Genomic DNA, 13,475 nt, shown 5'->3' on the forward strand with positions numbered 1-13,475 from the left:
AATTGTTATTTAAAAGAAATACCTGCCTGGTAAAGGCACAATTACTTACCTGCATGGTACCTACCTGTGTGGCAAAAGCACAAATACTTACCTGCATTGTAAAGGCATTCTGGGATAAAACTGTGTTGTAAAAGCGGTTTCCCCTCTCCTCATCAGTGCATAGAACCTGCTTAAACATCTACAACCTAATCTCAGACTCAAAAATCAATCTCCTGTGTATCTCCAAACACACACTAGATAATGGCGCACCCCCTAATATTCCAAGAGGCCATCCCAGTTGCATAAGGAATATTCACCCGAAACTGCACCCCGAAGGCTGGAAGAGGTTAAAGTGTTATCTTCAAGAACACTTTATAGAACATACATTTTTAAGATTATAACTTGATTGTATGTCAATCACAACTTGTCTGCTACTCTTTCTTACCTACCTTTTCACTCCTGTTATTAAACAGAGCTCCAACGCAGCATACAAAGAAGCTTTGCAAGAAGCAATCTTGTCATATCCGTAAATCACAATCTCTAAATTCTGGGTGACCTTAGCATCTGATTTAGATTCTCGAGTTGCAGAAAATCTTTCCATAAAGGGCTGCAACCTATCCCAACCTGTGTCTGAACTGAAAAATTCACCTGAAAACACTTTAGAGACACAATCTTCAAATTAACAGGAAACCTTCCCATACTTTTAAGCATCTATTGCTTTATCAACATCGTTGTCAACATTTGAAGGAAATGTACAGCTGCTTTGAACAACAAAATTCCTTAGCTATGGTGAAGAAGCATAGCCTCCAACCACTTGACTCCCATCTCAATATGACGTCTCCTGGCAAACAAATTAAAACAGTAAACAAAATAATAATAGTTCTACAGTTGGTACCCTCAAAGACAGTAACATGTCCTAAATACAGAAACAGGAGTCCCATGTCTCAAGAAAAAAAAGCTGAAGACTGAACTGGTTGTTTTACAATGACTGTGGAGAAAATCAAACCATAATGATAAACCCCTCCTCGAATGCCACAACAGCTTATACAAATCATTCAATAAGAATTCAAAAAGGTTCCATTACACAATGTGGGTCTCCAAAGCAAAATACCCCTTTCCTGAATTGCTCAGAGTTCCACCTCCTAGAGTGCACTGCCACTAAAATCCCATAACCCCAAGCCTTTTGGGACGTCAATGCAAATACATTTGTTTAAGGAACAAAGAACTGGCGCATTACTTCAGGTGCAAGACTGCAAACAACAAGACTACTGAAAGCAGGACCAACAAAAGTAATGACACAGGCGGCACACAACGGTCACTGGCCTCGTTCAAACAACTCCCTGCCTTCAAATTCAAGAAGCTATTTAATGCAACTGGGTTAGCTATCTACTTTACTAGCTTACCTACACAAACCTTTAAGGGCATCCTACTCACCATATGTGCTGTCTCCACTGCAAGACCCAACCTCAGAACTCTAGTTTGAACCTTTGTTCCCCTTCCAACAGATTCAGCCAATTAACAACAGATCTTGAATGGCTCATTGATGGGAAAATTGACTGAAAGAGAGGCCTTATCTCAGCTGCCTAAATCAACAGAAGGAAGAAGGGTACTCTTTGATCACTAAAATGCCTTCTGCCCAGGCCGAGATACTGAATCCACCCTGATATCCACCCAGACCAAACAGACAACTACTGTGGGCATACGTAAAGCAGATGCACTATTGCTGAATCTATGTGATATATGTGACGCAGTCCATCACCAGACCCTAGTAGTGAGCTTAGCAGAGCTAGACATCGGAAGAAGCATCCTAGCTTTTAACCATGTTCCAAATCACCTCACTCAAGCCATTCATACTGGATCCATTTACCATTCATCGTGTGATGTATCTTAATGCTCAACCACTTCACCACTCCTTAATTTTAAAACGCATAAACCGTTAATGTCACTGCATATTGTTTTATTTTTTTTAAACATCTGATATATGAGTAGGTCGTGCTTATGAAAGTAAACTTCTTCAACATTATATAAATAAACATACTTGATGCATTCTAGTGGCAGAGAAAAAGTGTATATTGCTTTACATCAAATTATATGTCTCATCATCTTTTAGTGCAATTTTGCCAGACAACGTTTTCCTGTATGCAGAACTGATTTTCCCATTTTGTGGCAATTAAACCAGATGGCAAAGGGGAGCAATAGTTGCCCAAGAACAAACTGACTATGTACAAGAAGTGCATGGATATAGTCTATAATTCGATCCCAAAAAATCTAAGGGCAAATAAATACATTTTAGATGAAGGTCTCAATGAAGGCTGGCTTTTGAAGACAGTATGATTTTCAATAAAAAGAAAATCCCAGCACACTGGTCTTCTATACACTAGCTAAATTCCATTAAAACACTGAGCAAATCCCAGGGATGACCCATCATTTAAGAATGTGACTCAAAACTAGAAGCCATTTCAACATATATAGACGCCTTCATCAAATCATTTGTTCCAACTATCTCAGTGTAATTGAAAGACACCATGCACACCTTAACTACTTGGAAGATGACACATTCTAAAGCATAAACTACTTCCCAGTAACAAATGATATACTATCCCTCTACACAAGTATGACAAACAAATCTGGCAGTAGAGGGGATGGACATTTATTTTGAAAAACTAACTAAACCAACAGACTTCATACTCAAGCTTGCAAGCATTGCCCTCAGTAAAAGCTATTTTAATTTTGAGGATGCTTTCAACTATCAAATGGTGTGGCTATGGGCTGCTGCTTTGACTCTGGGAGTGCTAGACTGTTATAGAATGTCAGAATAAGTGGATAAACAGCGATTGCAGATTCAAAGATTTATGGAAATAATGGAGATTCAAATGGAAAATATATATTGATTTTATTCTAATATGGAGCGCCACTGTTGTACTAACATATTTCCATGCATGGACAAATGATAGAATGCAAGACATCTGATTTACCATTTGCCATAGCAAAGAGAAAATACACTTCTTTGACCTATGGATACATTATGAAGATCATCAGATAGATACAAGTATTTTCCGTAAACCTCCAGAAAGTAGCCATCCCAGAAACAGCAGAGAAAATATCCAGAGGGCAACTTCTAAGAACTAGGCATAACTGCACTAACAAAGGGGATTGCTTATAGCATGCAGAGGACCTCGTCAATAGACTTTTGAAAAGAGGCTATCCTAAAACATGGTTGAACAAAAGACAGAAATGTGCCTAGCATATCACATGGGAACTGCTATTCGAACCAAAGAACACTAAAACAGGACATAAAATATCGTATGTGACCACTTTCATTTAATATAACACTAAAATACAAAAGATCATCAACAGAAACTGTCACAGTCTAAATACCTTGGGGTAAAAATAAAAACAAGAAACCTTTGTTTCCTGCCAAATAAACTAGAATCTGAGAAATCATCTTGAAAGGGCCAAGGGCACCCATTTTAGGCACCATAAATGCAGCTCTTGCAGCATCTGTTTTCAAACAATAGTAAGGCCTGTATTACCAAACAATGACTTTCAAATTCATCACAAAAAATTCACAAACTATAATGCCCAACTTGTGAACTACATCATCAAATGCCCTTGTGGCCTTACATATATGAGAAAACTGATCGCAAAATTATCAAGCACAAATCAAGGATTCTGTGTCTAATAAATAAATAAATCGTACAGTGCCTTTAGTGGGCCATTTTCTTTCAGAAAAACGTAGTGAACATGAACTTACATGAACAGCACTTCTGTCAGATTTCACTAAACCTCAGAGAGGAAGATATGGATTAATCATCTTACTAAAAGAAGCATATATTACCCTAACAACTTGTATAACAGATTGAATATCACAGAAGAAATCAACAACCTCAAGCTGAACCATATTAATCCAGGAGGCGTTCATGATTGCAGAACAAGCACTGCATATACTCGCAGCTACCAAAATATGTTCTTCCAGTTTTTGAAACACATTTCTGCAGCTCTCCCGGGGATGGTACACAAATGTAAGCCCTGAAGTTTGTTATTGCTTTTTACCAAAAATTAAGTTCCAGTTTCCTCCAGGATCTGTCTCATGGCCTCAAAAGAAAAACACACACAATGAGGACCTTGACATACCTCACCTTAATTAGTTGTTCATGTTCCCTAGTTTGCGATTTTGTGTAAGTATGTATCCTGAACTCCAAAGCAACATTACAACGAGGTCCATTATATTCATCACTTAAGCTCCGTTGTGGAGGTAACAACCTTATCTTGAATTTTAGGTCAAAACATACTCAGAATTCCAAAACACTGTTACATAGTGAAACAGTGGTGTGCTGAACAACTACATTTCTCATACCCCCCGTAACTATAGCGGCATCACTGCACAGATTGTACCCCATTTCTTTTTAGTTTCTATTTTGACCAGCACTGCTAAAGTCTAAGAGATGCCTGAAGCAGGCAGTAGAATGCTGTAGGGGGACCTAATTATTTAACACGTTCTTCCTCAAACGGAGAACAAAGAGCCGCCCACACGAGTCTTGCACCCTGCTTTTGTACGTTTACTGAGCCACCAACTAGATGCTGTAGATCTACCTAATCCACCCAGCCTCTCTGAAGCGGAACTGTAGAGCACCTCTAACCAATGTTAGTGAGACCACGTCTAGACAAAGAATCAGAATCTCACTCAGCAGCTCCCTGCCAATGGCCACTCCTGACCCAACAGCCTGGTTTCCACACAACTGGACCAGCCACCTATCTCTGGCTTGTGCAACCTAGGCCAAAACAGAGCAGAAATATCAGTCTGCTAACACAAAATTTCAGTATAGTATCTACGTATATGTGTGTGTGTATAGCTATAATATTGTTGTTTACTTGCAGCTGTAACACTACGACCACTCTTAAGAAGGTTTTCTATAAGTGTAGGTGTGCTGTTCCCATATTACACCATATCAATACATGAATACAATTTGGTTTATTGCTATACCCGACCCCTTCACCTGAGAAAACATCTTTGACACATGAGTTTAACTTCCTGATAAAGACACTTTTACCCAGTCCCCTAGGGATGAAACATGTAAAAAAGAAGGATAAACACATAGCTAAGTGTTTGGACGGAAAAGCCCTCTGCATGGTAATGGACGCACACAACTGCCTTGAGTGCACAACGATGATGATGTCTGCATCCCTAATGCTGATTTTTGTTTTTACAGGAATACACAGATCATGTTTGTGCAACATAAAATAGGCCTGTCTCACGGATGGTGGCCCAGGAGGGGCCCCCCAGTGCACTACCCTCATAGTGGCAGATGGCCACTGCCTTCACCAGAAGTTAAGCAGCACAAGCACAGTGGAAGCAGCATACCATGTAGTGATCAGTAGGAATGAACAGGTCTTTTTAAATCTGTCTCACTGGAGTGAGGCCCACTGACTCACCCACTTTCAAAAGTTACGCTGCCATGTGCTAATTCACCCAATTGGCCTACATCAGTTTGGTGTGTAGTGCTGTGCATCTGTGCTTGGTGTATGTGTGCCTGGGAAGGGAACAGTGCAAGGGTCATGCAGTACTATGCAGTGCACACATGTTGAAAACGTGCTGGGTGTATACGACCCTGTGAACGGTACAACCTATGAAGGATGTAGTGCTGTTCAGTATGTGCATACTGAATGCTTACGCTGGGTGTGTGTGCCTGAGAAAGGCACAAGACAGGTTGGATGAAGTGTTGTGCAGTATGTGCATGCTGAATACTGAGTGTACGTGCTGGCTGTATGCGTGCCTATAAGCATAATACTACATGAAGGTTACAATGCTGCTCAGTGCGTGCTTGGTAAGTGTATGTGCTGGGTGTGGTACATTACATGGAGGATACAGTTCGGTGCAGTGTGTGTATGCTGTATACATACACTGGGTGTAAGTGTGTCTGTGAAAGGTACATTGCAGGGAGGACACTGGGTTCCACTTTAGGAGAACCAACCCTGCATGGTGAAACCATGTGGAGGAAAAGTAAACCCCACAGACAAATTTGTATGTTTGCAAATCTCCTATTTCTCCTTTGTGTTAGTAAAGGTAGAGTTTTTGGCTGGACAATGATTTACTTTACAGTAAATCTATGCAAATTCTCCACAATAAGTCAACATTTGATTTGTGTATCTTTAAGAAAATTGATGTTCTATCCATGGCCACAGTGGTTATCCTGTCTATTTAGACATATTGTTTATGTCCAAAAGGCCCAGACCCATCGGAGGGTAACATCAGTTCTAAATATGGCACTCCAACTGATGACTGCTGAGCTTTGGCTTTATCAGAATCCTCTATATGCATCCTGATGACACTGACGGCTGCATACAGCTATCTGTATCCAAGGCTCAACATATATTGAACTTTTTGTGCAGAAATCCTGCTGTGTGAAGTTTTCTTTATAGAGCCACAACTGTACTCACGTTCTGCCTAATGCACTACGGTTGTGTTTTGAACCCAGTGTAGGAAGTCTGTCAGTGTACGCTAATCTGGCGTTTTTATGTTGATTACCTATAGTCGGCAACACCTCCAGCGTGGCGTTTCATGGCCGTCTCTGAGCTCATCCCGTAGAAGAGCGTGTATTTTTTTCCATTCTTATCAATGGTTTCTCCCCCGCATTCCGTGTGCCCAGCAAACATGCCTCCCAGCATCACAAAGTCTGCACCAGCTCCTGCAAGTGATGAACACACAGAGGTCAGAGAATACAAGAGAAATCTGCTCCTACAGAACGGACACAAGAAATAACAGAAATATGAGAGCAGAACTGTGAAAGGCAAAAAACACAACTGATTTATATGGGGAAGGAGGGTTGATCAGGCTGCTCAATAATGATAAAGGATGGGCGCAGTGAGCAAGTCCACACATGCAACTCAGGAAAACCCTACATCCTTCCTTAAGGGAACAGTTATCACATCGGCGAACACCACAGGAAGAGTCATAGCCTACACACACAAAACCACTTGTCTAAGGAGAACAAAATGATGAACATATTGCTCGTAATGTCAATTCTTCATCGTCAGTATATTTATTAAATTCATTAAACATGAATAGGGCAGAGGCTGGTGACAAACCCAATGACTGCTTTCTTCTAAGCTCTAAGTGAGTATCCCTGTTTTTAGCTTCCGGGAGTCGTTCACCAGGCCCTGATAGCCATGGGATGTCATCGACTGGGACTACAAACCAGAGAGAGGCGAAGGAGTCACAGCTGCACAACTGGTGTGATGCAGAAACATTATAAGGTACCTGTAACAAAGACATGGTGGTTGGTTGTCATATGTTCCCATGCCACGGTCCCTAATTGATAGAGGTGGGCTGCGGCCTCAGGTGTGACTGATCCACCGCACAACTCTATTGAGTGGAAGGTCACATCCAGCAGTGAAGTGACGAATGGCTGCACTGGGGTGACATGGTGTTATGCAGTTCCGGTGGCTTCAATGCCTGGTGGGAGGCACACAGGAAAGCATGCCGTCAGAGAAGTGGCAGACTCCATTGGGTCTCGATAGACCCACTACTCTATGGCAGTAGAGTTCAGGAAAGTACACCATGCCCAGAAGGGCCCTGAGGAGACTGGCTGTGACGTGGCAGCTGGGGATTTGGTGCAGGACCAAAAAGAAATGGAGTTTGCGCTTCTAACAATCATGAAGAAGCTGAACAAGGTAAGGAGATGGTTGACAGCACTGAAAGCTTGTTTGAATGGTAAAATGGTTGGTGTGAACTCGCTGATCACAACTATGAACTCAAAGGTGATCAAAAATGAAAGGCTCAATGGGCAAAACAGAGGCAACAAATTTGAAAGAAGTATTCGAAGTAAACTGCAGTCAAATTATTTTCCCTGGCCTCAATGTTGCTATACAAGCCAAGAACAAGGAGCTACAGAAATTCAAGAATGAACTTTTGAACTTGGGAGTCTCATAATCATTGTGGAATCCAGCCCTATCTGAAGCACTTCATGAAGACAAGTCTTATATTTGTTTATGTACAGTGGTGTCACAAGATTTTCTAAATGCTGTAAAAATAACAAAGATGTAAGGAAAAGCTTCTGTAGGGACAGGGTGATCAACATGGGTATCAAGGCAAGAAAGAATGAGTCAATCAAGGCCCTCAAAGCTTGGGAAGAGACCCACAGAATACCTCCACACCTGGAGAAAGAATTGCTCCAGGGTAGTGGGCAAGAAGAGGATGTGGAGAATGATGCCAACAGTATCCTGAGGGGAGCAAGTGGGAGCCTAACCGCCATACCAGACCCAGGGTGGTTTCCAGAATAGCCAGAGGTATTTTCACTAGCCAGAGGTACCTGCAAGAGAGCCAAGGCCCTGGCAGAAAGAGGACTCACTGTGGAAGAGAGAAGATTCAGCTAATGGTAGCAGAATTGTAGCAAGAGGTGATGACAGAGGTGCCCCTGATGTCTGATTGTTCGAAGAGATTGCCCCTAGTTATGTCCAGGGGGATGACATTGAGAAGTGGCTTGCCTCACAGGAAACAGCTCTCATGATTAGGAAGGTATGTACACAATACTGAGGAACACTACTATGGGAGTTGGTACCAGCAGTTGGTAGGGACAGACTGTGCATACTTGAGGATGAGATAGTGGAGCCCTACCCACAAATGAAGGCAGCTCTTTGGTTTGACCCCTAAGGAGTATATGCAGAAACTTAGGACAACACAGAAGGGAGCCTGACAGAAATGGGTGGACTTTGTTTACAATTCATTTAAGGCACTAGATGGTTTGATTAAAGGCAACAAAGTAGATACATTTGAAGGGCTCAACAATTTAATTGTCAAGGAGCACATTTCGACAAATTGTCATTCAGAGATGTTGCACCAGCATCTTGTGGACTCTAAGCTGTCTAGCCCCATGAACTGGGCAAGACAGCTAATGAGTGGGTTCGTACCATGAAAACCCTGAGAAGTGACCAGAAAAAAAGGAGGTCAACCCCCCACCCCCTCTTTTTCGGGGAAGAGGGCTTCGAAATAAAAAGAAAGATAGCACCAAACAGTCCTCAAAAGTTGCTAAAAGGGGGGGGAGGGTCAGGCCACATCCCATTCAAAGGGGAGGGGCTATCAGGGAAAGAGGTTTGCCCCTTTGAACACTGGAGTATGTTTTGATTGCACTTTGCCAGGACACAAGAGGGCAGATTCAGTGTGCACAAAGAAGGCACCCACAAGTGTCCAGTCCAAGGGGTTAGCTAGGATGGGGATGGGGTGGGAGATTGCCTCTAGCGATACCAAAGGCTACACAAAGGCCACCTTAGTGTCCATGGGTGGGGAGAACATTGAAACTTTAGCTCAATGGCCTCTAGGTATGGGGAAATACCAGCAGTGGCCAAATAGCAATTGGGTCTGACTCCATCTGAGGTAAGCCTCGACTCCATCTTAGCTTATAGAGGCCGCCATCTTCCTCAGCTTAGACAATGGATACCACCATATTCCCGGATTTATGCAGAGTCACTGTCATGTTTGCCTTTTAACATAGTGTTTGCCAGACCATGTCTTTCTAGGTACTGTGATATTGTCAAGGTCTTTGATTAATGACATAGATACGATATCTAAGGTGATATTCGATTGGGTCACATTTCTACTCCTCACCATGTCAAGGTTAGGTAAGAACACATACAGACATATAACCAAAATAATGTAGTCTGAATTCATGTCCTTTTGCCTTATATGTTCACAAGGAAACATCTGGGACGCATACCTTGATGCACGTAATCTATGCCAGAAATTTCTACACTTATGTCAGACATTCCTTTTTCCGATAATATTTAGTATGTAAGGACTGCCACGTGACCACTTGTCAAGAGAGGTCCTTCGCCCAGATTATCACCTGTGATTCTGCCAGAGAATGTCTCATCTGCTGCTGGCACACTCCACACTTTGTGGATGCTACATCTCGCCAGAAGCTTATAAAGCCAAGTCCCGGAGGAAGAATGACTGACTGCTACCGCAATGGGTGTTTGCCCTTCATTGGAAACACTGTTGTCACGCCTCCGCTGATAAGGACAGTCTTTCCTGTCAACAAGGTATGCAGTGCATCGCTTGCCCCTAAGAAACTCTAGAATGGAAGTTGCACCTGCCTTTCATGCTCTCATAGTATAGTGCCTTGTAGTATACATTAGGGTATTAGGTTCTAGATATTTTAATGATATTATAACAATGCTAGAAATTTTCATTTTATTCTTGTTACTTGTAAATGCCTTTTTGCTGTTTTCATAATAGTCTGTGTAGTTTTAGATGTACTGAGAAACAGACTGTTCTTGTAGTAATAAATACTTTTTACCATAAAGTGTTCATTCTTCTTAGTACGGTGTGTGTGATACTGTGGGGTTTATTCCAACTTTGGAGGAGGTGGTAATCCGTCCCAAATGTGACGGATTTACCACCAGCAGTATTACGAGTTCCGTAGGATATAATGGACTCGTAATACGGCTGGTGGTATATCCGTCACTTTACCGTCACTTTTGGGACGGATTACCACTTCCTCCAAAGTTGGAATAACCCCCTGTGTGTGTTTGTTGCTATTTTCACGGTGCCCCTGATCCCTTCATGGGATTGTTAGTAACCCAAAAGCACTGCTTCCATGTCAGTTATAAACTGAATAGAGTTTTGAGGGGCTACAGGTAACTTGTTCTTCATATTCATCACTGGTGCACTGAACCAAGTTCACCTGTGTCACCCGTGGGTGGGAAAGCACCCTTTTTAAAGTTACCCCAAAGTCATAACTCATGCAACATCACAAAGAAGTCAAACCCTATGGCTGAGGCTGACAGAGTGGAGAGAAGTTGGCATTCCAAAGAAAGTAGCTATGTCCCCTGCCATTCCTTGAGAGTGTCTAATGGGCAATAGTCTTGAAACCTCTCCTTGGACAGAGGAGGGAAGGAGAACCCATTCACCAATGCTGGGTCTGCCTGAATAGGTTTGTCTAACCACAAAAGCAAAGAGTGTCCAGAGCAGAGTCAAGAGGTCCTGCAGCCTGTAAAATGGGTCAGAGCCAACAGAAGGATCAGGAAAGCCGGCAATCCACCTTCCATAGGGCCAGAGTCAGACTAACCATCAGGGGAGGTGGGGAGCTGGCACCTGAAGAGGACACTGCTGCCATCAGAGACTTGACCTAGCAGAGCTCCAGGGAGCAGGAGGTCCCTCCAGAGAGGACCGCACTCGAGGACAAAGGACATGCCCCACTCTAGAAGACCTGCAACAGTTAGCTGTCTGACAAGAGCAAGGAAATACCAGTGGTACTCATAAGGTATACTGAAAGGAGGGTCTCCTGTACAGCAAAGCAAGGGACCCAAAACCTGGGGCAACCAGAAGATTGGTGGTCTCCCAACAATACAGGGAGCTCCTAATTAACCTGGCCCATGATATATCCTTAGCTGGAAACATGGGGTACAGGAAGACCTGGCAGAGGCTGGTCAATCACTTTTATTGGCCCCAGATGTCAGAGTAGGCCGAGGAGTTTTGTCGCTCAAGGGGGCAAAAGGGTTGATAAGGGTATTACATAGTGAGGTTTCACAACTACACCATGCAATACATCCCATTTCCTCACAAAAGAGACATGAGGTTGAGGTGGCCTTCAGGTTCCCGGACACCACTTGATTTCACTGATGTATTGTTTCCCTTCCTTTTTTTCGTCGCCATTCTACTACCATCCTGTCCCACATCCCTTCATTGCAAACTTATAAGCTGCATATGGTTTAAAGCACAATTGATACATACTTTCTAAAATGTTAATGGTACATTTTCTATTCGTACTGTTGGTTTTGAGTGTTGATGGACCTTATACATTCCTGTTCACAGTTGTGCAACCTGTGATTTGACTGATTCCGCAACTTCAGCCTTATGCGGATAACAATAAGAAAACCATCTGACCAAAAAACAAGTCATAAAACAGAATATGTCCATCTATGTTTGCGGTGCCTCTTAAAGCGAGTTTGACACTTTATGACAGCAGAGCAACTGCTAGTATTCCAGCATCAATGACATATAGATGTGGTAAAAGTGCATGCATAATAGATTATATAATGATTGATATGGAAAGTTGACGTCAAGCCAGGAATATGGAGGTATATAAAAGAACAGAGAGTGCCCATAAGCTTCTGATTACCACTTCTGAGAGCTGTTTTACCCTTAACTAGTTCCTCAGAGGTCGTGGACTACAGTTAACCACCTGCTTAAATCCCTACTGTGAATATTCTGGCTGTTAAATAGAACCAGCTAATGTATAGTAGGTTGGCAACCATGCTAAAGAGAGCCTTGTCAAGAGACATGAATGATATAATGGAAGCAGAAAAGGAGCGTCGGGATATTATTCAGCTGTATTTTGGTCAAATGATTGAGAAAGCAGCTGGATTCATGACCACAACAAAGTCACCTTTCAAAGGCAAGCCAGATAAGAAATATGGATGGTTTAATAGAGATTCCTGGCTAAGGAAGAAATGTTTATTTAAATGCACATGAAAAAATAAAATTGGATATAAAGAGATTTAAAAAGCATAATACAAATGTTCATCTCAATGCAGCACGTGGGGCCACAGTGTTTAAAAAGGAATCATCAAAACCAGCTTGAGGCTCAATAATGTTTTTACATTTTTTATTGAGAAGAGCTTACAAATTGGTGTGGATAGGTACACCATTGAAATAGTCATTAGCTAGACTATTCTGTCAGTTTTGTTAGTCTCTTTACCTTTAGCCTGAGATTAGTGGCTAGCAAGGACTTGATCCCTGCTCTTCTACATATCCTGATTCCTCTTGTCAAGAAGATTGGTCTGAGCCAATATCTATGCTCTATGAGGAGGGAAGGACAAGCATGTGTTATGTTTTTGATGGATTCCCAGCGGTAGTTGCATAGTTGGAATTTGATCTTGCCTTCGGGGTTCCGCCATCTAGGGTCCATATGGAGAGTTGGTCTAAGTCTCCAAGCCAACTTCTGACGATCTGCCATTTTACCATTAATGAAAGGCCAGCAGCCATATAAAGTTGAGGTGCAAGGCCTTGGAACTATTTATAACTAGATAAGAATTTGATTGCTTTGCCAACATGCACTTGTCTGTAAAAAGAGGCAGATGGCACGTGGCTTTATTTACTATGGTTTTGAAAGACAGATACTAGATAGCCTTACACCATCCTGCTCCCAGTTGCAGATTTACAATTGCCTGTTCCAGGTATGCCCTGGGTATTAAAGATTCTCCTTGAGCCTCTATTTCTTTCCATAATAGATGGTTTAAGTGTCAGGTTGCAAATATCAAAGTCTGTGGCAAAATTTTACGGAAGACCCCTGTGCATAACTATTAGTTGGTGAAACCAAACTTCAGCCGTAATTGGGTAGGCGATGCCCCGGAAGATAATAAAAAGATCTTCCAATATGTTCTTAGGACCAAGGTGTCATTGACTTGCTCAGCTCTGCTATACAGGGCGTCTGAGCTATATGCGATTGTCAGAATCAGTTTTGCCCTGATGACCTCTAAGAGGGGTTTTGAGGCGGACC

The 13,475-nt window shown here is 42.3% G+C and overlaps 1 protein-coding gene across 1 annotated transcript in view; it reads right to left on the reverse strand.

The window, feature by feature from the left end:
* GMPR2 (guanosine monophosphate reductase 2) overlaps positions 1-13,475 on the reverse strand; it is a 163,569-nt gene that overhangs the window by 57,328 nt on the left and 92,766 nt on the right. Inside the window, exon 10 of the mRNA XM_069238159.1 lies at positions 6,506-6,665. Within this exon, the coding sequence (XP_069094260.1) occupies positions 6,506-6,665 (160 nt within the window). The remainder of the gene's footprint in view (positions 1-6,505; positions 6,666-13,475) is intronic.

The sequence above is a fragment of the Pleurodeles waltl genome, chromosome 6, assembly GCF_031143425.1.
Source record: "Pleurodeles waltl isolate 20211129_DDA chromosome 6, aPleWal1.hap1.20221129, whole genome shotgun sequence".
Classification (NCBI taxonomy): Eukaryota; Metazoa; Chordata; class Amphibia; order Caudata; family Salamandridae; genus Pleurodeles; species Pleurodeles waltl.